Source organism: Lactuca virosa, chromosome 5 (genome assembly GCF_052849685.1).
Source record: "Lactuca virosa cultivar CGN04683 chromosome 5, Lactuca_virosa_CGN04683_v6, whole genome shotgun sequence".
Lineage (NCBI taxonomy): Eukaryota > Viridiplantae > Streptophyta > Magnoliopsida > Asterales > Asteraceae > Lactuca > Lactuca virosa.
Genome location: NC_136430.1, coordinates 212,697,319 through 212,723,737, shown reverse-complemented (window position 1 = coordinate 212,723,737; position 26,419 = coordinate 212,697,319). Strand labels below are relative to the sequence as shown.

Sequence of the window (26,419 nt, the reverse complement as noted above, 5' to 3'; positions counted from 1 at the left end):
ATTTATATGCTAAGATCTTTCCCTTACCCTCTCTTTTTCATGAATGTGGACCTTAGAACCACCTCCATTTCGAGATCTCTCCAAAAACTCAAGCTAGGATCAAAGTTTCATCATCTTCTTCATCTACATCTTCAAAACCCCAAGGTAAGCTTCATACCCCCATATCTTTCGTATTTTTCATGTTTTCTGGGGGAGGATACAAGTCAACTCTTGTTTAACCGTTGGATATTTGCATGTACCATTGTGTTATGTGTTTAACTTTTAGATCTTTACTTGAACATGAAGTTTATCACTTAGATCTTCATAAAAACCATGAGAAAAGTATGTGTTGTCATATATATATTACATATAAACTTGTAGATCTGGGATTATACACTCAAAATAGCAAAAATAAGTGTTGTGTTCAAACATGTATAACCTAAACTCAAAAATCAGCTTTTAACATAAACGATTTGGTCTAATTACGGACTGTTTTGACCACCTTAATTATAATATTTTTGAAAACTGTTTTACATGCAAAAGGTTCAGGTTTATACCTTTAAAATGACTACTCGCACGCATTCATACGATTTTTCTACAATGTTTGGCGATTTTTACAAAACTGTCTATCATTTCAGGAATGATCTCGGACCAGTCTGTGAAGATGAACATTTTCACCCTGGTTTGAGGCCATTAAAAATCTTAATAAAAATTAAGAATAATGTAGACTCATTTTCCAAACTCTCAGAGTTTACGGATCTGAATTTCGACTTACGATGATTTTTCTATAATTTTTCTAAAAACAGGGACAGAAAGGTCAAAAACAAAAAATTATTTTTATCATGCTAAAAGCTCTTATACCTATGTTAGATGCAAGTTTGTATAACTTATATATACTTTTAAAACATATAGACATGTCAACTTATATATATTCTTTCCTTTATTGGGTCAGGTAAATTAATTTACATGTTTAGTGGGCCTTAGTGTTCTTTTACATGTTTAGTGGGCCTTAGTGTCCTTTTACATGTTTAGTGGGTCTTAGTGTCATTTTACATGTTTAGTAAGCCTTAGTTGTCATTTTACATGTATATTGGGCCTGGGATATACATTCATATTCCTTTTGAGCCTGGAAGTAATATACATGTTGAGTGTGCCTTAGTTGTCCACTTACATGTTTATTGGGCCTAGAATATACCTTATATGTTTTTCTTTCTTTTTCCGCATAAATTCGATTAAGGATCTAGTGAGACGTATCAGTTGACACCTATTGAGTGTACAATCGTAGCCTGTAGTTATAACCAGAGTCTCCTGGAGGGAGAGCGGGAGTTTGTGTATAGATCTATACGGGGATGACACCCCACATCTGAGCTATTCGCTACAGTTAGACTAGGCTAGTCTAGGGTGACAAAAACCTTATCTTATTCCGTCGGCGTCCGAAAAACGCCATGCCAGGCGAAATTGTCATTATCTAGTATGGTTATAACGGCTCACTTAGAGGAATTAACGTTATAAAATTCACGGGAAACCTTCTTTTTGGATAAAACGGTAACCTATACGCGCTGGTACTCAACCTCGGGGGTTGAGATTCCAACATTCTCTTACGCAGACAACATCGGGTTGTCTGAGATCATTCTCTTTTTATTTTCGCAAACATTAACACATGTGTATTAATATAAGATCGGACACAAACATTTCAAACCATTTCTTTTTAGAAAATATCGGACTTTCTGGGAACGTTCACTTTACTTTTACAAACAAAAGATAACAAAGGACATGCATGCATATATTCACAGTTTTGGAACGAGACTTACAATACATTTTCATAGAAAATATCGGATTTTCTAAAAGAACTAAGAGAACTATTCTAAACAAGTGCAAAACCATTTTTATACAAAAATGCTTATGAACTCATCAACTTTTTAATTGACGCTTTTCAAAACGACTTGTATTCTCAGGGATCCAGTAACAGGTAATAAGCTCGGCTATAAGATCAAGTGGCGACTTCAAGAAATTTTACTTTTCTTACTTTTGTGTAACTGATGAACAAGTTCAATATGTAAACTATGTAAGTGTGTATTTCCAATGTATGATGTTTGGTTGCTATGTTTCATTCATAATCAATTGTTATGATACTGTACATGAAGTCATCCGCCCCCGGACGTTTCCGTCGTCCCGGTTCGGGGGTGTGACAGCTAGGGTTTTCAGATGGGGGGTTTCGCGACTGGAAATCGACGGGGAGACACCTGGGGATGATTTTTCTCTGTTGTTAAGCCTCTGACGAGGTTTTTGTCATCGATCAAGAGGGTCATCGATCTGGGTTACATCTCCACACCACCGTTGGATCCTCTAGCCACAGATCTGAACATATCTGAAGCCGACGAGCATGGTGACGGGGTGTAGCAGTGGTCGGAGGTGAGGAGTATAGTAATGTTTCCAACACCACCAGTAAAACGAGAGTCAAAGGGTGAAGCAAGAACGGCGATGACGTTTGTTCATCCTCAACAGGAAGGGTTTCACAAGAACGATTTTGAAACGGTGAAGTCTGTGGCTCGATTTTACACCGTCTTCGCCGTCTCCGACGACGGCTATGAGCTTCGAGATACAGACACAATGACGTTAGGGGTAGGGTTCGTCGGAGACGCCTCTTTCCCTCTCTTTCAAATCTGCAAATTCTTTCTCTGGTGGGGTCATCATCAAAGATCTGGAACGCCGTCTCCATTCGTTATCGTTGGAAAATCGAGCCACAATTGGAGGCAACGATCCTAGATCTGAATTCTGGTAGCGAAATGGGTGGCACAACGAAGTCGTTGACGAAAAATGCTAGAGTTCCAGCAAGAGGTGGTGGTCCGACTGGCGGTGGTCATCCAGTTGGTGTGGTGGTCCGACAACTTTGGAGAGAGAGAGAGAGAGAGAGGGTATTTTATTTTGTTTTATTTTTAATTGTTTTTAATTGTTGGTAATAAAATAAAAATGAAAATTTAAATAATAAGGGGCAAAATCGTATTTACAAAAAAGTTCAAACCAAATTGGACCAAACTCGCAACAAAATGAAACTTTTGGACCATCCTTACGGTCCAAACTTGTTTGGACCAAACTTGCTAGTTTTGACATACCACAGGGACCATTCTTGCAATTTTGTCAAAAGATCTAATCCATTGAACCCTAAATCGCCTCTCCACCGCCATTGGTGCTTCGTTCTCCGCCGCTCACAAACATGACAGAAGTTCATCGTCGTCTGTATGGTCATTTTTGGAAGTCGATGTAGGGGTGGAGACTGGATTAGAAAAAACGACGACAAATAACTTTTGAAGAGAATGAAGAAACCGCCATAAGCAGAAGGTATGACAGTTGTTGGGGGTTTCTGATCACTACCACTTTACACCCTTTCTCAGTCCGCTGTCTCCATTCTTGCTGACCACAACGGAATCGCACCACCGTGTTTTACAGTCCATTATTGGGAAGAGATGGAAGGTAAATTGATGCTTGCCGTCGATTTTCAAGAATTCATTCCTTTATTTCGATTAAAATGACTAAATATCAAAACTTAACTTCACCGCCACGCACCACGGCCAAGCCGGACGATCGACGTAGTATCGGCATGTGAAATCGATGCCTTGGTGCGTTTTTTGGTTCATATACGTGTTTATGTGTTCCTAGTTTGAGAATATGTGTTTTGTGATTTGTTGTGCCCAAGAATGAATGGACTCAGATTTCGGCTATATCATATGCTTTCAGTGTAATACCAACGTAAAGTAGAATAATTTCTTGAAATTCTTTACCTTCATTTGCATTTGATGTTTTTTGATTTATAAGAACAAGTTAAAAAAAGCTGAAACTTCACTGATTCCCGATGTTTAGGTGATATTTAATTTCGATTTACCTATTTAAAACGATATCTTCTGGTTCTTGAATAAGAAATGGGGTGTACCTGCAAATAACAAACAGTTTTATTTTGTGGATGCTCTGATTAAAAAATCTGAATTTGGATTTTTCAATCTATCAGTTTTATTTTCTTGGGGGAGGTTCCTTTTGCTCGATCCTCACTTAATCATGATGACATTTTTATCTTGGATACTGCAAATAAGATATTCTATTGCCATATCAACAAAACCCAATCTCTAATGAATTTTACTCTGCATTGATATAGATCATCTTTTCACTTATTTTGGTCTTTTCTTTTATCGGCCTAACTATTTTGCCAATCTGTAACGGGAGCTGGAAAGATTGTAGTATAGAATAGTATTTTGGTAGTTGATGTTTAGGACAAGAGGTTGTGACCAATATGAGTCATGAAGACATCATATTTCCATTTCTTCGTTTTAAAGCATTATACTTTGAAAATATACCCACTTTCTTCCCACATCTTTTTGAATGTTATCCATATCATTAATTTCTTTTGGCTATGTACTAATGTTGTGAATGTCATGCATATTATCATATAACGAGACTTTGCATGTCATTAATGTCCTTTTCCTACATAGTAATGCTATCATACCACCCAAGGTTCTAAATAACGTTAGCCGTGGGCTTGGTGGCAAGGTCAAAGTTAAGTCATGGCAAGCTTTGACGAGCTATGACGTTTTTCAATACGTGATTATTTTATATAAATTTAAAAAGATAAATCATATAATTATTGAATTTTATCAAATATATCATGTATTTAGAAGTGATATATTAATATATTAATATAAAAAAGTTAACAAAAACTCAATTATTTTTGGGCCGATTAGAAAAAAACAAAAAAATCTCGCGCCTTGAAAAAAAAATTTGCGCCTTAACGCGATAAGGCGTGCCTTGACATGTTATTTGAGAGTCGCACTTAAAAAATCTGCATTTGACGTTTTCATAACGGTTAGGTCACGCCTCGTGCTATGGCACACCTTGAGGCGCGCCATGGCACGATATGACGCGCTTTTTAGAACCATGATACCACTAGACTTTATTCGGAAAGTCGGAAAATCAGAATCAAATTCACTTCAAAAAAACCTCCAACCCATGCGAAGCATGGGCCTCCATTCTAGTTTGAATTAATTTTTCAATGAAATTATAAGGTTTTAAGCGTTTTTAATATTCAAATGATGAAAAATATGAAAAGAAACAAACGTATATTTAAAGTCCCTACTTTTATGAAGAAAATCATTATTTTTCATACAAATAATGATTTAATTTTCAATTGATGAATAAAATAGAATCAACGTGTTCATTAATTTTAGTATTAAAAAACAAGGGAATTTGCTAAAAAAAAAGTCCTTATATTTTGATATTATTGACAAAGAAGTCATCCTTTTTCTAATAGTTTAATCATTGAAACCAGTAAACACTTGCAAAACAACCTTGTACCGGTTTTAAGGTCAAATTGCAAAAATAAAAAAAATAATAATAAAAAGTCGTTTATGGCTTTTTCGTTAATAAGGTTAAACTTTAAGGAACTTTTTTGGAGATTTTATTTTTTTATATACTAGGTGTGAAACCCGTGTACTACACGGGTTGATTTAAAAAATCTATATATGAAGATATAAATATAAAGTATTTTTTTTAAAGAAAACATTAAATATCAAAGTGTAAACATTAAGTATTTTTTAAAATAAAATTTCAAAATATATACAAACAAAATGATGAATAAATAAATAATTCTATTTATACTAATAAAACAAACTACAGAAAAATAATTATATTTCGACCATATAACCTTTTTTTTAGTTTGTCAATAAAAAGCAACAAAGTTTGATTATTTTTTCTATATAAACCATTTTGCCTAAAATAACAATGAACTTTGAAAGAAACATGCAAATTTTGAATTATATATATTGAAGGAAACATATTAAAATTTGAAAATATAAGGAAACAAATTAATGACATATTATTTACTTTCTATAACATAAAAATTAGATAGTTAATTAAGAAAATCAAAAATTACCACAAAATGACAAGTGGAAACTAATTTCTAAAAATTAACCATAAAATTACATATGTCAAAATGCATGAAAATATGACATGTGGCAAAAAGATTTTCATTTATTAGTATGGATACTAAATTGTTTCGAAGAAAACTTATATATTTGTTAAAAAAACATAAAATAAAGATATCATCTTAATACAATTCCTAAATAGAACTTCATGATATATGTGGCCTAGAAACACTATTTATGACAAATCAACAAAAGTCTTATTAATTGTAATTTATATGTATTTTTATAACTATTGTAGCTCTTATATTAGAGTTATTGCCATGAAAGCTCTCATATTTACATGAAATATATGGTTATGTCCTAAGTCTAAATTTGTGTTCATTAATGTCTTACATTTAGGTAACTTTTGTCATTTACCAAAGGGCCATTTGGCCTAGCGATACAAAGGTGGTAGAAAATGTGTCCTCCCTAAGAGGTTGAGCATTCAAGTCCCGTTGTGAATAAAAGGTATAGTTTACGAATCAGATTAAGTAGGTGTGTGTTAACTGTTCAAATAAATAAATAAATTTATATCAATTTATTATTACATTTATTACAGTTATTACATTTAAACGTATTATATGGAATTTAATAAAATGATAAAAAACCATAAAATGATGTATGGAAAAAAAATTAAAATAACCACAAAATAAGATGTGGCAAAATAAATATGAATGTGAAACATGATAAAAAAAATTATTTATTAGATTAGATTAAGATTTGTTTTTATGTTTTCATTTTTTAGTGCTCTTTTATATATATATATATATATATATATATATATATATATATATATATATATATATATATATATATATATATATATATATAACATGCAAAGTGATTATAAATAAGAATTGAAGATACTTGATTCATCTCCCCCTTTATTGCAAAATGAAGCTAAAACAAAAATCACACATCATTTTTCTCTTCTGGTATCTCATATTTGTGTGTAATCCGGTTCTTGGAGCCTCCAAAAATGGTGATGGGGGATTTGGATTGGAAGAAAAAGAAGAACACCATGTCAAAAGATTAGATTTTCCACCAGGGTTTATATTCGGTGCTGCAAGTTCCTCTTACCAAGTTGATAATTTCCTCACTCTCTCCTTTTTCTTAAGATCATGGCTTTTTATAACTCAACATATAAACGCACGCAGGTTGAAGGAGGTTATATTGAGGATGCAAAATCCTTAAGCAACTGGGATGTATTTTGTCATTCTGTAGGTGAATATCACCGATTCCCTGATTTCCTATAGTTTATATCTTGAATTACGTTTCAATTTATAATGATGAATTCATTGCCATTTCTATTAGGTTGTGGAGAAAACAGAGAGAATGGAGATGTTGCAGATTATCATTATCATCTATTTTTGGTATAACTACTCTTTCTTATCTACAACTTTTGGTATCAAAAAAATTCTTTATTTCAAATATGATTCCTTATTTATGTTTCTTTTAAAAACAGAAAGACATTGAGATAATGCATTCCCTTAGCCTAAAAGCATATCGATTTTCGATTTCATGGGCTAGAATTCTTCCAAGAGGAAAGTTCGGTGAAGTTAATATTGCAGGGATCATGTTCTATGACAAGATCATCAACAATCTTATTCTCAAAGGTACCGTCAGTTAAAAGTGAAATAATATAAGATATATATGTAGTCTAGTATTATCTCTCCAAAAGAGCCCTTATGAACAAATGAGAGACTCTAACATATATATATATATATATATATATATATATATATATATATATATATATATATATATATATATATATATATATATAGTCCAAGATTTTGTCTCCAAATGAGCCTTTTTAAAGAAAGTGAGACTCCAATATATTTAAAGACATATAAGATCGTGTCGCACTAATATGAGATTCATTAAAGAATAACTAGATACATGTATGCGTTGTTAGTTTTACTCAAAACTTAGTGTATGTTCTGTGAATAAGTCTTGACTACAATAATATAGGAATTGAGCCGTTTGTGACGATTAACCATTATGATTTTCCTCAAGAACTTGAAGATAGATTTGGGTCTTGGCTAAACCGTGAAATGCAGTAAGCCTAAAATTGTCATTTTCAACTTTGCATCAATTGTTTTTTCTGTTTTTTTCTATCTGACATAATATGGTGGCAGGGAACACTTTGTTCATTTGGCAGATACTTGTTTCAAGTACTTTGGAGACCGAGTAAAGTATTGGGCTACAATTAACGAGCCAAACCTGTTCACGAACTTTGCTTATAAGTGGGGGATTTATCCACCATCTCGTTGCTCCAAGTTTTATGGTAACTGTCATACTGGAAACTCTGAAGTGGAGCCTCTCATTGTTATGCATAACATGCTATTGGCCCATGGCAAAGCGGTAGAGCTATATCGTCAAAAGTACAAGGTACTCATTTATTTCGAGTTTTTTGTCTGCAAATGTTGGGGTTATTTTTCTTTCACTTTGCAAACATGGGGTTGTATTTATTTACTTTATAAGGGAGGAGAGAGTCATTCCATCTCAACCCACTGAACCCACCGTCACATCAGTTTTTGTCTCTCTTTTTTCTTCATCTTTCCCAACCCACAACACACGAAAATCCTATCTTATTTAACCCACTCAATTAAAAAAAATACAAAACAACTAATGTACAAGTCTTAAAACACATGGTACAAATGAGAGAGAGAAAGTAGAGAGAGAGGATGAAGTGGGTTAGTGAAACCAATTAAACAACCCGCTGGAGAGGGAGTGGTACCGACGGTAACTCTATTGCTAATTAAGATTTTTCCTTGATGTTTTGTATTTTTTTTAATTGAATGGGTTGTTGAGTGGGCTGAAAAAGATAGGGTTTGCGTGTGTTTTGGGTTGAGAAAGATGAAGAAAAATGAAAGAGAAAAACTGATATGGTAGTGGGTTCAGTGAGTTGGGAGGGAATGACTCCCTCCTCCCTAAAATGGGGTCGAGTCGCCAAAACTTAGGAATATTTACGATGATGGACCATTTAATTTTTCATATATATATATATATATATATATATATATATATATATATATATATATATATATATATATATATATATATATATATATATATATAGGGAATGGTTATTTGGAAAACAAAAAAACCCTAAAATAACCCTAAAAATCATAAAAATACATAAAAAAATACTTAGAGATCACAAATTTTTTTTTGACTTTATATATACAAAAATCGCAACTTTTTAATAAAATCGCTGAAAAAAAATTAAAAAATCGATTTTTCTTTTGGTTTTTTCTCAAAGAAATTCAACGAATTTGTTAATAAAGCTGCGATTTTTGTATATATAAAGTCAAAAAAAAAGATTTGTGATCTGTAAGTATTTTTTTATGCATTTTTAGGGTTTTCTTTAGGGTTTCTTGTTTTCCATAAAACCTAAACTTATATATATATATATATATATATATATATATATATATATATAGTAGGTGTAAAACCTGTGTATTACACGGGTTGATTAAAAAAATTGAATATTAAAATGTAAACATTAAGTATTTTTTTTAAATAAAATTTTGAAATAAAGAAAGAAAAAAATGTATTAATTATAATTACTATCATATTTATTACATTTAAGACTTTGCATATATAAATATATAAGTATTAGGTGACTTTTTAATTTTAAAATTTGAAAAAATCTAGAAATTGACATGGGGATATTATTTATTTCAAAAATATCATAAAATGACAAGTGTCAAAACTAATAAAAGATTGACATGTGGCAAAATGGATCTTCATTTATTATAGTTGATATACTTATACCATTATAAAATGTTATCAAAGTAAATTTAAATTTTTATTAAGTTTTAAAAAAACAAATTCAAATATCCCATTTGCTAATAATTTAACACCTTTCGCATCCCGATAATACATACTTTTTATCAAAAATATTTCGATAATTTAGCAAAAACAAGATGACGTTAATGAAATATTCAAATCCTCCTTAATAAATGAAGGTTTTTTTTTGCTACATGTCAATCTCTCATGAGTTTTGGCACTTGTCATTTTGTGATATTTTTGAAATAAATATTATCTAATTGTCAATTTTTGATTTGTTTCAGTTTTTAAAATTAAAGTCATATACTTTTAGATGTAAAGTATTAAATATCATATATATGATAATAAATTGCAATAAATACATTTCTTCCTTTTTTATTTTAAAAGTTGTACATTAAAAAATATTTTCTATTTACACTTTAATTTAATGTTTAATCTTTTTTTAAATCAACCCGTGTAATACACGGGTCTCACACCTACTTACTAAAATACAAATGAATTGAATAGAATATAGTGGAAAATGTTTAGTTTCACCCGATGTTTAGCTATAAGCTTATCACCATTTTTTTTAGAAAATTTCTTTATTTATTCTATTATCCTTCAAATTATCAAGAAATTGCTTAATTATAGTTTTGTCCATGTAATTTTTAATTGTAATAATTATTATTTTAATCCTTGTAGTGTATAATTTGTATTTTTTGAAACAATAATTTAATGCACACCTATACTATTCTTAATTTCACTGATGTTATTCTTAATTTCTGGAGTTGAACTTTTGACCTCAAGAAAAAAAGACAACGTTGACATTAATTACAAATTTAGTCACGATGGCTTTTAATTTGGGATAAATATAGTTTTGCTCCATATAATTATTAATTTGCATAATTAAAGTTTTGGTCCATATAAGTTTACTTTGCATTATTTATGTGGACAATTAAGTAATCTTACCGTTATAAATAGGTTTGTCAAAAACTATAATAATAATAATAATAATAATAATAATAATGTTATGAATTAAGCGTAATTAATGTAACTATAAATCAAACCAAACTAGTAAACTTTGATAAGAACTTTAATTGAGAAAAAATAATATTTAGAGAGAATATGAAAGTTATATCTCTTATAACTTTTGGTGTATTTCATTCTTTACAATGGAGTGGTATTTATACTACAAATTTTACTAACATATAATTGTAATTAGTTAGAAACGTTGACAAATTTGTCATGCACCAATTATTATGTCATCCACCAATTATTTACAACACCACCAATTATTTACAACACTCCCCCTTGGATGACATCATTTTAGCATTCAACTTTGACGTACTGCCTCATTAAAAACATTACTAAAGAAAACCCAGTGAAAAAAAAAACTTTAGCGAAGGGAAAAAGAGTGCAGTGTATAGTTGACTCCCCCTTATTTAGACATCCGTCACATTATGTTCTATGCACATGTCGCATTCCGATGCCATGGACATGTTTCCTGAAGATTGCAGTAGGAAGTGCCTTCGTAAAAAGGTCTGCTGCATTGTTACTGGATTGAACATATTTGATTTCAACTTGATGGTTCTTTATAAGCTCTTGAGTGTACTCAAAAAACTTTGGAGGTATATGTTTTGTCCTGTCGCTCTTGATATATTCCTCTTTCATTTGAGTGACACATGCTGAGTTATCTTCATAAATTAAAGTTGGACATATATCCTTTTCAAGTCTACATGAAGTTAAAACTAGTTGTGTCATCGATATTAACCATGTACATTCTCTACTAGCTTCATTTAGTGCAATTACTTCAGCATGATTTGAGGATGTGGCAACAAGTGTTTGCTTTTGAGAACGCCAGGAAATTGCAGTACCTCCATTCATGAATACAGATCCAGTTTGAGATCTAGCTTTATGAGGATCAGACAAATAACCTGCATCTGCATAACCAATCAAGCCTTGTTTTGAATTGTTAGGGTAAAATAACCCTAAATCACTAGTTCCTCGAAGGTATCTAAAAATATGTTTGATTCCATTCCAATGTCTTTTTGTTGGGGCTGAACTAAATCTTGCTAGCAAGTTTACAGCGAAAGAAATGTCAGGTCTAGTACAATTGGTAAGATACATAAGAGCTCCAATTGCATTTAGATATGGTACTTCTGAACCAAAGACTTTTTCATTTTCTTCGCATGGACGAAATGGATCATTGTCAATATTTAATGATCTAACAACCATTGGAGTGCTTAAAGGATTTGCATTTTCCATATTGAAACGTTTCAAGACTCTTTCTGTGTAATTTGATTGATGCACAAGTATTCCGTTAGGCATATGCTCAATCTGTAAACCAAGACAATATTTGGTTTTTCCAAGATCTTTCATTTCAAATTCTTTCTTTAAAAGTTCAATCACTTCAAGGATTTCTTTATTCGTTCCAATGATGTTTAGATCATCAACATAGACTGCTATGATCACATATCCAGATGTTGTTTTCTTAATAAATACACATGGACAAATAGTGTTATTTTTATAACCTTTACTTGTCAAATAATCGCTTAAACGATTGTACCACATGCGCCCAGATTGTTTTAACCCATACAAAGATCTTTGTAATTTTATAGAATACATTTCTTTGGGTTTTGCACTTAATGCTTCAGGCATTTTAAATCCTTCAGGGATTTTCATATAGATATCACTATCAAGTGATCCATACAAGTAAGCTGTAACAACATCCATAAGACGCATCTCTAAATTTTTAGATACTGCCAAGCTGATTAAATATCTGAAAGTGGTTGCATCCATTACCGGTGAATAAGTTTCTTCATAATCAATTCCAGGTCTTTGAGAGAAACCTTGAGCAACAAGCCTGGCCTTGTATCTTACAATTTCGTCTTTCTCATTTCTTTTTCGTACAAAGATCCATCTATATCCTAATGGTTTCACAACTTTAGGTGTGAGGATAATGTTCCCAAAAACCTTTCTCTTGTTAAGAGAATTTAATTCAACTTGCATAGCTTCCTTCCATTTAGCCCAATCATTTCTTCTTTGACATTCAATGACAGATTGTAGTTCGGGATCATCATTCATAATATCACATGCAACTGAATAAGAAAATATTGCACCTATATTGTCAGTTTCATTTTGGTCACATATTCTATTTGTCTGACCATAATTTAATGCATCATCCTCTTTTCCTGGGGGAATTTGATAATTCGTGTTTCTCCAGGAACACTTTCATCGTGATCTAGTGCATTTTCTGCTCCTCTTCTTTTTCGTGGGTTCTTATCCTTAGAACCAAATGGCCTTCCACGCTTCAGGCGTGTTTTAGACTCTTGAGTGACTTTATCATCAGATTGTCCATGTGGAATGTCAATTCGAGCTGGAACATTGACAGCTGGTATATATGATTTAGTCACCCTTTTTGTGTCAGTAAATGCATCAGGTAATTGATTTGCCATTTCTTGGAAATGCATTATCTTTTGAACTTCCATGTCACATTGCTTTGTGCGAGGGTCAAGATATGATAAAGTAGGCTCATGCCATGACACATCCTTTTCCAGAATCTTCTTTTCTCCACCTAATGATGGGAAATTTGCCTCATCAAATTGACAATCTGCTAGGCGTGCTGTGAAAACATCACATGTTAATGGTTCAAGATATCTTATAATAGAGACTGACTCATAACCAACATATATTCCCAACCTTCTTTGAGGACCCATTTTTGTCCGTTGAGGTGGTGCAATAGGGACATATACTGCACACCCAAAAATTCTCAAATGTGATATATTTGGCTCTTGACCGAAAGCAAGTTGTAGTGGAGAATATACATGATATGAACTTGGTCTCATGCGTATCAATGATCCAGCATGTAAGATTGCATGGCCCCAAACAGAAACAGGGAGTTTGGTCCTCATTATCAATGGTCTAGCTATTAGCTGGAGACGTTTAATCAGTGATTCAGCTAAACCATTTTGTGTGTGTACATGAGCAACTGGATGCTCAACAACAATTCCTACAGACATACAATAGTCATTAAATGCTTGTGAAGTAAATTCACCAGCATTATCAAGTCTCACTCTTTTGATAGTATAATCAGGGAAGTGTGCCCTTAATTTAATAATTTGGGCAAGAAACTTTGCAAATGCCATATTACGAGTCGATAATAGGCAAACATGAGACCATTTGTTGGATGCATCTATTAAGACCATAAAGTATCTAAATGGTCCAGATGGTGGGTGAATCGGTCCACATATATCACCTTGAATTCTTTCTAGAAATCTAGGTGACTCCCTTTCAACTTTCATTGGAGAATGTTTTATAATTAACTTTCCAAGGGAACAAGATGCACATGGTTTTATGCTATTGGATTGAGGAAACTTTTGGTCCTTCAATGGATGCCCGTGTGTATTCTCAATTATCCTTCGCATCATTGTTAATCCTGGGTGGCCCAACCTATCATGCCATAAACTGAATGTCCCAGGATCACAATGTTTTCCTTCTACTACCATATTTGATTCAATCATATGTATATATGTATAATGCAGACCAAAATCAAGTGTTGGTAGTTTTTCAAGCACATGGTTTTTATCTATAATATACATATATTTCTTATTTTCAATGGTCACAGTTTTTGTGTCATAACCTTTGAAATATATGTCATTGAAACTTAATAAGTTTCTATTAGACTTTGGAGAAAATAAGGCATTTTCTATACAAAAGCTTGTACCATTTGGTAATATAAAACGGGCTTTCCCGGTTCCCTTTATCAAGTCTGCAGGACCTGATATTGTATGTATGACTGTTTTTGTTAGTACTAATTCTGAAAAATATTTCTTTGATTTCAGAATAGTATGTGTACTACCACTATCTGCTATACAAAGATCTCCAATCTTTTCTTGGTGTTGTGCTCCAGTTGGACTCATATTAAACTTCACATATAAAAGGAATAATAAGTGAATAAACATAATCATAATTATTATTAAAAAGAAAGCTCATTTATTGTAGGAAAGACATTACATGAAAAACAAACGAAGGAAAAACAGTTTTACTAGAACAATAATAGATTTTTTTTAGTTTATGTCTTCCATGTCATTATAGAAATCAGCAGCATTTAGCGGAGTGAATTCAACATTATCAATGAGGTTTGCTTATTTTCCTTTTCCCTTAATGGACTCTTGATAAAGTTGAAAAAGATGTGCAGGTGTGAGACAGGTCCTTGACCAATGGCCTGTGCTACCACATCTATAACATGAACCATCAGATTTTTGTGATGTCCCAGTGTCATGCCTTGCCACTTTGGCCTTATCTTGTGTGTGGACATTATTTCTTTGTAAATATTGGTAATTATTTCTTTTCTGGCCACGACCACGATTATTACCTTGTCCACGACCAGAATTATGGTTCTGATTATGGCTTTGGTTTCGATTAAAATAGCCACGGTCTCGCCCTCGTCCACGTGTATTGTTTCGGTGACCATCAATATTTGTAGCATTTGCTTCAGGAAATGCTACTGATCCCGTTGGACGAGATTCATGGTTTTTCATCAAGAGTTCATTGTTTTGCTCTGCAATGAGCAGACATGCATTCAGTTCAGAATATCTTGTGAACTTTTGCATCCGATATTGTTGCATCAAAGTAATGTTTGTTGCATGAAATGTTGAGTAAGTTTTTTCCAACATATCTTCATCAGTAACCTCTTGTCCACAATACTTGAGTTGTGAACATATTCTGAACAAAGCTGAGTTGTATTCATTTACTTTCTTGAAGTCTTGAAACCTTAATGTTCTCCATTCATCTCTAGCATTTGGAAGTATAACTTCCTTTTGATGATCAAATCTTTCTTTCAAAAGATTCCAGAGAATACTTGGATCAGTAACATCAAGATATTCAAATCTCAACATTTCATCAATATGCTTACGAAGGAAAACTTGTGCTTTTGCTTTGTCTTGTACCAAGCAATTATTAAATTCATATATAGTATTTGAGATACCCATGGATTCAAGATGCATTTTTACATCTATCATCCATGGCACATAGTTTTTCCCACTAACTTCAAGTGCTGCAAACTCGAGCTTTGCAATGTTGGACATAATGTAACTATAAATTTTAAACAAAATTAAAATTAAAATTAAAATCCATTTATTTCAATAAATATTACACAAAAAAGAAGCGGTAAAGCTAACATTGCATACAAGCCTAAAAGTAGATGAAATTCCATATTATCTTCGATGTTAAGGATTGGGATGAAAAGTAACATGACTATTATAGTCATGATTATCACAAAAGGATGAATCATCTTGAAACTTGATTTCTTGAAATTGATTTATTTGATAGAAGAGAGAAATATTTGTTGTGGGTAAAATAAGCAGGGTAAAGATATTTATTTATGGTAAAAAAAAATATAGCCGTTGTTTTTGCTGTTTATAACCGTTGCATATATATTCCCGTTGTGTATATATGTATATTTATTTTATAAATCATATAATAAGACTTATAACTAATACATAACTTTACTAATTAGAAACATAAATAAATATTAGTAAATGTTTAAATAAAATTATGAAGAGTATCTAAAATATAAATAAACATTGACATGTATAAATAAATATAATTTAAATGTTAGTATGCACAAATAAAAGTTAGTAGCATAATATAAATGTTAGTATGCATAAATAAAAGTTAGTAGCATAATATAAATGTTAGTATGCATAAATAAAAGTTAGTTGCATAATGTAAATGTTAGTTTGCATAAATAAAAATTAGTTGCATAATGTAAATGTTAGTATAAAAATTAGAATACATAAAGAAATGTTAGTATAAGAAATAAAAATTGTTAGTAGTCCATAATGTCCATAATGTATAAGTTTCATTAATTCATTAGTATTATTATTTTAATATGATTGAGGTTTTTATAATTAATCGTGTTTTTACTAAGTAATACATACCTTGATTAAGATAGATGTAATTTTCCACTTGTTTAATAACCTTGATTAGAGCTTTCGTGCTGATAACGTATTATGAATTAAGCGTAATTAATGTAACTATAAATCAAACCAAACTAGTAAACTTTGATAAGAACTTTAATTGAGAAGAAAGAATATTTAGAGAGAATATGAAAGTTATATCTCTTATAACTTTTGGTGTATTTCATTCTTTATAATGGAGGGGTATTTATACTACAAATTTTACTAACATATAATTGTAACTAGTTAGAAATGTTGACAAATTTGTCATGCACCAATTATTATGTCATCCATCAATTATTTACAACACCACCAATTATTTACAACAAATAATAATAAATAACCATCTTCTTTCAATTTTTGAAGAATAATCATTTTTTTCGGAATTTCCTCATTTTGGAGTACTATTCATGTTCCAGAGTTTTTTATTTATTTATTGTTATTGTATTTTCAAAGAAATCTTTTTTTTTATTCTGAATCTTACATTTCGAATTGTTTAATGTTAATGTTTTTTAATAAGATGTTTAACTTTGTGCATTAATATTGTATATAGTAATTCAAATCAACTTTAGATTGAAAAAATATATAAAAAAACTAACATGATTTTCAAAGTAAGTAGAATTTTAAATAAATGAATACATGAGAGACATTAACTAAATATTAAAAACCAATGTCCGTGAATATATTCATGGACATTAACTAAATATTAAAAACCAATGTCCGTGAATATATTCATGGATGGTTGACACACCTCAACTTTAAGATATTATATTTTGGGGTAATTACTAATCTAGCCAAATTAAAGGGGTAATTATCAATTTTTAGCCAAAAATTAGCAAATGGCCAAAAATAGCCCACGAAAACGTAGGTTTCGAGATTCGCCTACGGTTTCGCCATTTCGTCTACTGTTTCGCGTTTTGTATATATATATATATATATATATATATATATATATATATATATATTCATTTTTGACATTCAAAACCGTAGGTTTTTTAAGACCTACGGTTTCCCAAACCGTAGGCTACGGTTTTCGCAAAAAAAGCTACGATTTCCTTTTTTTTTTATAAAAAAAATTATACCACAACAAAATACATCCAATTCCTATTCTATTGATACCATTTTTTTTAAAAAAAACGAAAAAAAAACGTTTGTACGGTTTCATATGAAACCTACGGTGTACAAGTCCACCCTGCACAAACAGTGCATTGGGCACTTGTACACTGTAGGTTTCATATGAAACCTACAGTTTTATATTTTTTTTTTCAAATCTTTTCAAAAAAAAATTTATCCCCATAAACAAAATCTACTCCTAATCACAAACACGGTAAAATTTTTAAGAAAAGTAGACAAACCTGATTGTTCTTCGGGTGCTCCATTGAGAGAAAAACGTAGCCTAACAAAAGAAAACAATAGGAAAATGACCTAATCTGAAATTTTTTTCATTATATACTTTGGGCTAATGGGCCACGAAAAAGTAAACGGCCCCTTGAAACAGTAGCCCATTAGGGGAAAAGAGTAGTCAACGGGCGTTGACCGTAGTCATCCCCTGTTGACCGTAGTCAACCGAAAGTTGACTACTCTTTTGTGGACTATTTTTGGCTAAGTGAGTTTTTTTGGCTATTTTTTGATAAGTAATTAGGAAAAATGGCTAGTTTTGTATTTTCCCCTTATATTTTCTATCCTTCTATTTCTTAAAATATTTTATAAAAAGCTATTTTCCCTCTTTACTTTTTAAATTGTCACTTTAACCAAATACACTTTGAACTTTTAAAAATGTCACTTTCACCACCATCAATTTTTAAACTTTCATGTTTATCCACGTAGTCTATGCTTTGTACCTCTCCATTTTTTGAGATTATATTTAACGCCCCTCTACCTTTTAAAATAATTTATAAAATGACTCTCTCATTATACTTTTTAAAATGTCACGTCGTCACTCTCTTATTATAATTTATAAAATGACTCTCTCATTATACTTTAAACATTATAAAATGTCACTTTCACCTCCTACATTTTCTAAACTTTTGTGTTTACCCCGCGTATACTATGTCTTTACGTTTTTGTGTTTATTTTTATATACGTTTTCTACATATGAGTCGGGTCACATCATACGACTCCGTCGTGAGCTTCTGTTATATATAAATTACAGTTATTGACGATAAAAAGACTTAAAATTTATTGTAGCATTATTTATATATCATTTTAAGTTTCAAGAAGCAGGGTTGTACCCTGTCAGATCACCAAAATATTTTTCACGTTTACAACAAATTTATTGTAAACATGTCAAACGATATTTATAAATGGCGCGGGATTACAACCTGATTTTTTGAAAGTATATAAAAATAACACTAATTTTATAACTTAAAAGGGAGTCAAACCAATTTTTATAAAAAATATAAAACTCCATATAACTTTTAGTCCAACTTAACTCTTTGACATATGTCTTATGATTATTTTAACTGTCCTGAAATATTTAGATTGTCGTCGTAAATTCTAATAATAATGTGAACGTAGTAGTTAACACGATAATATACTAACTATTTATCTTAATTAAAAGAGTATGGATTTTGGAATCTAATGCTTTTTCCTTTCACCGTAGTATTTCTCTCTCTCTCTCTCTCTCTCTCTCTATAGGGGTATATTAATTTTTTAAATATATAGTTAACACGATAATATATAGGGGTATATTAATTTTTTAAATATATAAAAAATAAATACATAAATAAGAAAATTAATTAAAAAATAAATTAATAATGGCAAAATAGTCTTTTTAGGTAAGACATGGACCAAACGCACAACAAAAATAAACAGTAGGGACCATCCAAGTTAAAAAAATAAGTTAGGGACAAAAAACACAAATTCCCCCGAACCACAGGGACCATTCGTGTAATTTAATTTTTACTTTTCGTTTTGTTCATATTTGGGTAACTATTTTTTTTGTACACATCTAGGTAACGAACTTGTTGAAAGCGTTCACATCTAGGATTTTACCTGCTATAGCAGGTCATAATTGTCATATGTGAACACTTCCAACAAGTTTGTTACCTACATGTGTACAAAAAAAAGATAGTTACCCAGATGTGAATATACCGAAAAGTTAATTACCTTAATAAGTCATATTCCCTCTATATATATATATATATATATATATATATATATATATATATATATATATATATATATATATATATATATATATATATATATATATATATATATTGCAATTCTTGTGCAGCTTAAACAAGCTGGATTACTCGGGATTGTTGTAAATTGTCACACATTCATACCACTAACAGACAGTTTGCTTGATATTGAAGCTGCCAAAAGGGCGTTTGCTTTCGAAATTGGCTGGTACATACTTTTCTTAAACCTATATATATATATATATATATATATATATATATATATATATATATATATATATATATATATATATATATATATATATATATATATATAACCATTATTAATCAACTAACCAAGGAACCAATCCAAAACGTCAAAATTTAAAGCGATCAACGACAAAAGAAAGGGTTGTATACTTTTACAATGGACGCACATGTATCCGATTATAACAAAACTCACTTCATTTTTTTTCGTTTAATTTTTTTAGGCCATGTTTTTTATCTAAAAAAAATCGAATATACAATTGTTCGTGATTTTTCGTCCTCTTTCCATATAGATGTATATTGATATATAAAAAATGAAAAAAAAAAAATTCAAAAAACTCACTTCATTTTCTTTGTTTATTGAAAAGTTAAAGTCTATTTTTTTGTAGAAAAAAATTAATAGATATATCAAAATTCATATTTTTTGGTACTCTTTAAACATAGATTCATATTCATGTTTAAAAAAATCGAAATTTCAGTTCAAATTCACATTGTGAACCTACTCAAATTCACATTGTGAACCTGCTCAGATTCACAGTGTGAATAATAATAAGTCAGATTTACAATGTGAATAAATCCATTTGTTGATTTTACAAAACTAATTTATGAGTAATGAAAACGTTAAAATATTATAAACCTACATGGAATATATTTCGATTCATATGTAAATTTCACTAAGTTAATTTGCGAATGATCAAATAATTAAAATAGTAAGTCAAATTCACATTGTAAATGTTAAAAATTGAAATATTTACAGTTTAGATTCACAGTGTGAATATGAACTGATCGAGTTTTTTTTAATCGGTGTTGATGTTTATTAATAGAGTACAAAAAATTAATATTTTTGGTATAACTAGTTTTTTTGGATAAAAATAAACTTAAATATTAAAAAAAATAACAAGATGAAGTGAATTTTTTTCGAAAAAAAAAGTTCGTTTTTTATATATCAATATTGATCTCTATAGAAAGAGGATGGAAAATCGTGAACAACGGTATATTTGGTTTTTTTTTCGATAAAAAATATAGCCTAAAAAAATTAAAAAAAAAAGAGGTGAACTTTTTGGTAAGGAGGTGGACCTTTTGATATAATTTGGTGTGTGTGCGTTCAATGTACACGTGTACATCTATTTCATTGGCCGTTGATCATTATGATTTCTGACGCTCACGACTGGTTCCTTGTTAATTATGGTTCTCTATTTAACCTCACACTATATATATATATATATATATATATATATATATATATATATATATATATTCAATTTTTTTATTTTTATTTTTAGTTTTTAGATGTGTGATTAGCCTATATGACATGTTTATATGCTTATGATGATGTTTTACTGAAAATTTTCCCTTTAAAAATTTGTTCTCAAGTTCTTACGTAAATGTTTATTCAACTTCTTACTTTTAAACAGGGTACTTGATCCCCTGATATACGGAGAGTACCCCTTAGAAATGCTTAAGTACATTGGAAGTGATTTACCAAGTTTATCCATTAAAGAAAAGAAAATTGTGAAGAATAGTCTTGATTTTATTGGTATCAACCATTACTCGTCTTTTTATGTTAAAGATTGTACAAACTCTACTTGCTCTCCAATTGCAAATCGTCCAATCCAAGGTTTCCTTGACATTATGGTAGAGCGAGATGGTGTGTTGATCGGTGAACCTGTATGTAGCAAATGATGATTTTTAATTATTTGGTTTATTTTTAATTTATTTGATATTAATGATGTTTATCTCTGTTTTACAAAAAGACGGGGATGGAAGATACATACGTTGTTCCTAACGGAATGGAGAAGATTGTTAACCAAATCAAGTTTCGGTATAAAAATAAACCCATGTTTATTACAGAAAATGGTAAGGGTCTTGTTTCACATATATTTTAAACTAAATATGAATATAATATTGGTCATGCCCACAAATTTGTATTTTTTGCAGGATATTCTTCACCCGATCTACAAGAGAAACGAGTGAATGTGATTTTAAATGACGTGAAACGAGTTAAATTCCACTTAGAATACCTTGATTTTTTAGCTAAATCCATAAGGTTTGCTCTACAATCTTTTGGTACTTTATCTTTGTATATTTAGAAAATAGCCTAGTTATCTTCAAAATTCAAAGTGTGTCATCGTTATTTATCGAATGAAATGTTTGGTGTTTTGAATGACAGAAAGGGAGCAGATGTACGCAGATATTTCATATGGTCATTGATGGATAGCTATGAATGGCTTACTGGTTACAATTTGAAGTTTGGGTTATATTATGTGGACCGTCAAACACTAACACGAATACCAAAGCTTTCTGCAAGATGGTATAAAAGTTTCTTAACAGAAAACACTACCGATCTTGTCAATATTAAAGCATATGCATAAAATATTCCATGCAAAATTTTATATGTTGGGTTCATAATAATATTATCAAATGACTGTATTACTCATCTATAATAAGTTAACACTAAGTTGAAACCAACGACACTATTGTGCGGAAAGATTACCTAATTATCACTTCTATATTACCCCATTTTCTTATAAGATTTCTATTTGGTTGTTGTTGTTGAATAAGTTAATAATGAAATATATACGAGGAAATGTTTTATTTTATTTTTTAAATGTGTAATATAATTAGATTTTTGTACTTAATTCTATCAATTCCCAATATAAAAAGAGAGAACTATTCTTTGCAGGTGAAAATTTTGGTATTGTTTTTTTATCCATATTATATGTCTAGAGAATCTAGAATATTGTTTTTTCTAACACAAAGTTAACAATAGATCATGGAAGATTATGGATCAATATTGGGATTTGTAGAACAGTTAAGTCTTATAAAGGGTAATATGAGATGAACATTAGTGAGCACACTGTTTGAGCTCATGTTTGTTCGTTGTTAACATATATATACAGAGGTTATCAAATCTCTCATCGTTACTCCATGAGAGTCTAAGTATTTTTTTAGTACTCTCTCACTCCCATCGGGATGAATATATATGGTATAGAGTAGCTACTTCTCTTTCATAAAAAAATTGTAGTATATTTAGTTTATAGTTTTATTGTTTTAATCATTGATCATTGAGGAAGTCAATGATTAGAAAATAGATTTGATCTAGACATCTATAATACCTTAAAAAATTGGTTAACAATGTTCTTGGGTTAGAATCCGAGAATTCACTTTAACGATAAAGTTAGTATGTGAGAGGCTAAATAATCATGAATAAGAGAAGAAGAATTTATGATGTTTTTTTGTAACATGTTTAATGACTTTTCCTTTGTATTTAAAGGTGATTAACACCTTTCCGATTAACATAAGAATTTGATGGATTATTTATATAGAAATAAAGATTCCTTAGAATTTAGGATAAACTTACATCCTAGTTTATGTAAAAGAATTAAATATATATGTTGAGTATAACTTGTTATGAAGAAACTCAAACGTCAAAAGTATCTTTTAAGTTTAGTGTATGATGAAGACTCAAATATCGAAAGTTTATTTTGTAGTCTATATCGAAATTGTTAATATTTCGATATATCTTTTTTATTTCATATGGCAACATTGTTTGTACTTAAATGTCGAAGTTTACATGTATGTTTTGTGACCAGTCGAGAGCGCTATGCATATTTCCTATAAATAGTGTTGTAGGTTAGAGATTCATTAACACACTCTCGCAAATTTATGCATTTCACTCTCATTCACCTACTTGTACTCTCTAACCTCCTTCCTGATTAATATTGAGCTAAACATAAATATTTACATGTTGCGTTCTTACATTTCTTCATGTCTTGATTCATATAATTGATTTCATAACTCATCAAGTTGTATCAGAGCAAGGATCTTTCAACTTTTACAGAGAATCTCTTTCGTTTTCATTTCCAAATCTTAAATTGTTCTTAAATCTAACTACCACACTTGAAAAACATTTTTTCGAATATGTTTTAATAGAAATGACTCAAGAGATAAATCGTCGGCCAATAGGCTTTGTTTTTGGATCTAGATATTCACAATGCAAAACATATTATGTCTCTCAAACTACACAAGTTTGTGTTTTTGTTTCATGATTTCACTAAGACTGAGAAACCACAAATATATTATAACAAATTGACTTAACAAAATCTTATAGTTCTCATCAAATTGTCACATACAATACTTGCAAACTAGCTCTAACGCAATAATATCAAAATTTTAATTTTTCTAGATTTTCTAATTTAGACCATTTCTCAAGTCTAAAATTTTTTCATATAACATTTTTTTAAAGTATGCTTGTTATCCTTATTTGACCCCTACCCAACACTTATTTCATACAATGCCTTCATTGTATGCATAAAACAATTAAAAGCACATAAAAGCTATAAAGGGAGAAAAATGAACTAACTTCCCTGGGGTAGTAGTGGCGAGATCAAATCTTATTGTAGTGGGTTTGCATTGACAGATCGAAAATATTGTTGGAAACTGGATCTTTTGCTGCTTTGAATTTTTCCGGAAAAATAAACCAAGACAACGAACTTCTGACTTGTGGTGTAAAAATATATATCTTCACAATTTACAGTCACCACGACGTGGGAAAGTGTCGACCACGTCATGGTATCGAGTCTGAGGTCTACTGGATCGCGATATATAATGATTCAACGTCGTGGCAATAGTGCCACCATGTCGTGGGAATGAAAATGGCATCTCTGGAATCGCAAAGAAATTGTCCTCCAGTAACAAATCAAAAATAAAAAAAATATAAAAATAATCACTCAAATCGTGGTTTGCCTCCCGGAAGTGCTTCTTTTGTAGGATCCGTGAGCTTGACTCCTTCCCGCTCTACATTGATGCGACTGTAATCTCCTTGTGCAACTTTAATTCACGTCATTTCTTCTTATAAGCAATCCTTCATCTTTTGTACGCATATTTCGAGTTCCACTTCTTCTTCAACTTGACGCCTTCCTGATGGTTGCGTTTAACTCCATTAGTTCCTCCAGCAGGTTTAACTTTTTTTTTGCTTATTGCTCAGGTTCCTTCATGTCCTCATCTACCTTGTCTTGTGTAGGCTTTTCACTCTCGTGAACCTCCTGTTCTTCACTAGACTCTTTGTCTTAATTTTTTTCCTTGACTTCCTCTTAAGGCCTTATATATGCAACTACTTTCCCGAGGTTTTGTATGCCTCACTTCTCTTGGTGCTTCTTCTGTTGGCTTCTCCTAATTAAATAATTTTTCATCCATCAAATTCTCCAACTCTAAAAGCTCATTTGACCCATCATCGCATCCTTCTTCTTGCTCCTCTTCATACATCTTCTCATCCACTCCATCCATGAAGAAAAGTTCATCGCTACTTGCTTTTGAAAGTTTGGATTTTGGATCAACTCCAAAGGTAATTTCTTCATCCCCCACTCATAATATAAGTTTGGAATCGCGTATATCAACGGGTGCTCGAGCGGTTCTTATGAAAGGTCTTGCTAAGATAACGGACACTTTTTCACCAACAAATATTCTATGATTCCACGAGGTTAAGTGATATATCTATTTGCCATATGGATGGTCATTCAAGTGGTCTTCAACTCCGATAAAATGAGCTTTTGGTAGAATGAATATGGCATTAAGTTTATGCTAGCTCCCGAATCGGCGAGTGCATTTGTTTTTGTCGAGCTGTCAAATTCACAAGGGATTGTCAAACTACCTGGATCCCTAATTTTAGTTAGGATTGTTGGATTAGGTGTCTAAGTCCATAACTATAATTTGTATGTACTTGACCCGATAGTAGCATGGTCCATTTCGGGTTGCCTTCACCAGAACAATTTGATAGATGAATATTTGAGTAAGAGGTTATTTATGATTTATTAATATATTATAAGTATAATATATTAATTGAGAAATCATATTTTTTGATTAGTATTGATCAAGTATTAATTTAGTGATCAAAAGAGACTAATTAAATTGATACATATGGATTGGGCTAATGATCCATAATTGTGATGGGTTAAGCTTATAGATAGTCCATGAAGTGTTAGTCCAAATCAAATGCATGGATCATAAGTTTATATGTGTGGATTAGGGTTACACATGACTCTTGGATTTCTACACATATAAATATGTTATCCTAAGCCCTAAAATCGACTACTACTTGTATTCCAAGAAGAGAAGTCGATTTTGAGTCTCCTTAGCCTCTCTCATATCCATTTAGTTGTTTATTGGTGTTTATGACTTGTTTGAAGCACAACACTTGGGGTGCTAAGTTCTCACAAGGCCAAAGTCTTACTAGCTACATCAAGAGGTAACCTTCTAACCAATTTTATGATTCATATGTTAAATTTTGTATGCTAGTTTAGGCTTCATGCTTTGGATATCAATGTTGCATGTATAATTAGAGAAAACTTAGATCCAAAGAATTAGG

The 26,419-nt window shown here is 30.9% G+C and overlaps 1 protein-coding gene across 1 annotated transcript; it reads left to right on the top strand.

The window, feature by feature from the left end:
• The first annotated feature begins 6,770 nt into the window (after positions 1 to 6,770).
• On the top strand, positions 6,771 to 22,655 carry LOC145115003 (beta-glucosidase 18-like). The gene is made up of 11 exons (XM_079051135.1): positions 6,771 to 7,010; positions 7,085 to 7,151; positions 7,242 to 7,300; positions 7,393 to 7,543; positions 7,902 to 7,989; positions 8,069 to 8,321; positions 19,902 to 20,017; positions 21,471 to 21,723; positions 21,810 to 21,912; positions 21,994 to 22,102; positions 22,226 to 22,655. Exons 1-11 carry the CDS (start codon positions 6,822 to 6,824, stop codon positions 22,425 to 22,427), a joined length of 1,590 nt encoding a protein of 529 aa, XP_078907261.1. The 5' UTR covers positions 6,771 to 6,821; the 3' UTR covers positions 22,428 to 22,655.
• The last annotated feature ends 3,764 nt before the right edge of the window (positions 22,656 to 26,419 follow it).

Bases quoted from the DNA above. Each gene is read 5' to 3' on its own strand.
- LOC145115003 (XM_079051135.1), top strand. From the start codon at position 6,822: ATGAAGCTAAAACAAAAATCACACATCATTTTTCTCTTCTGGTATCTC. The intron at 7,301-7,392 runs GTATAACTACTC...TTTTAAAAACAG, and splicing joins ATCATTATCATCTATTTTTG to AAAGACATTGAGATAATGCA. The intron at 22,103-22,225 runs GTTTGCTCTACA...TTTGAATGACAG, and splicing joins TTTTTAGCTAAATCCATAAG to AAAGGGAGCAGATGTACGCA.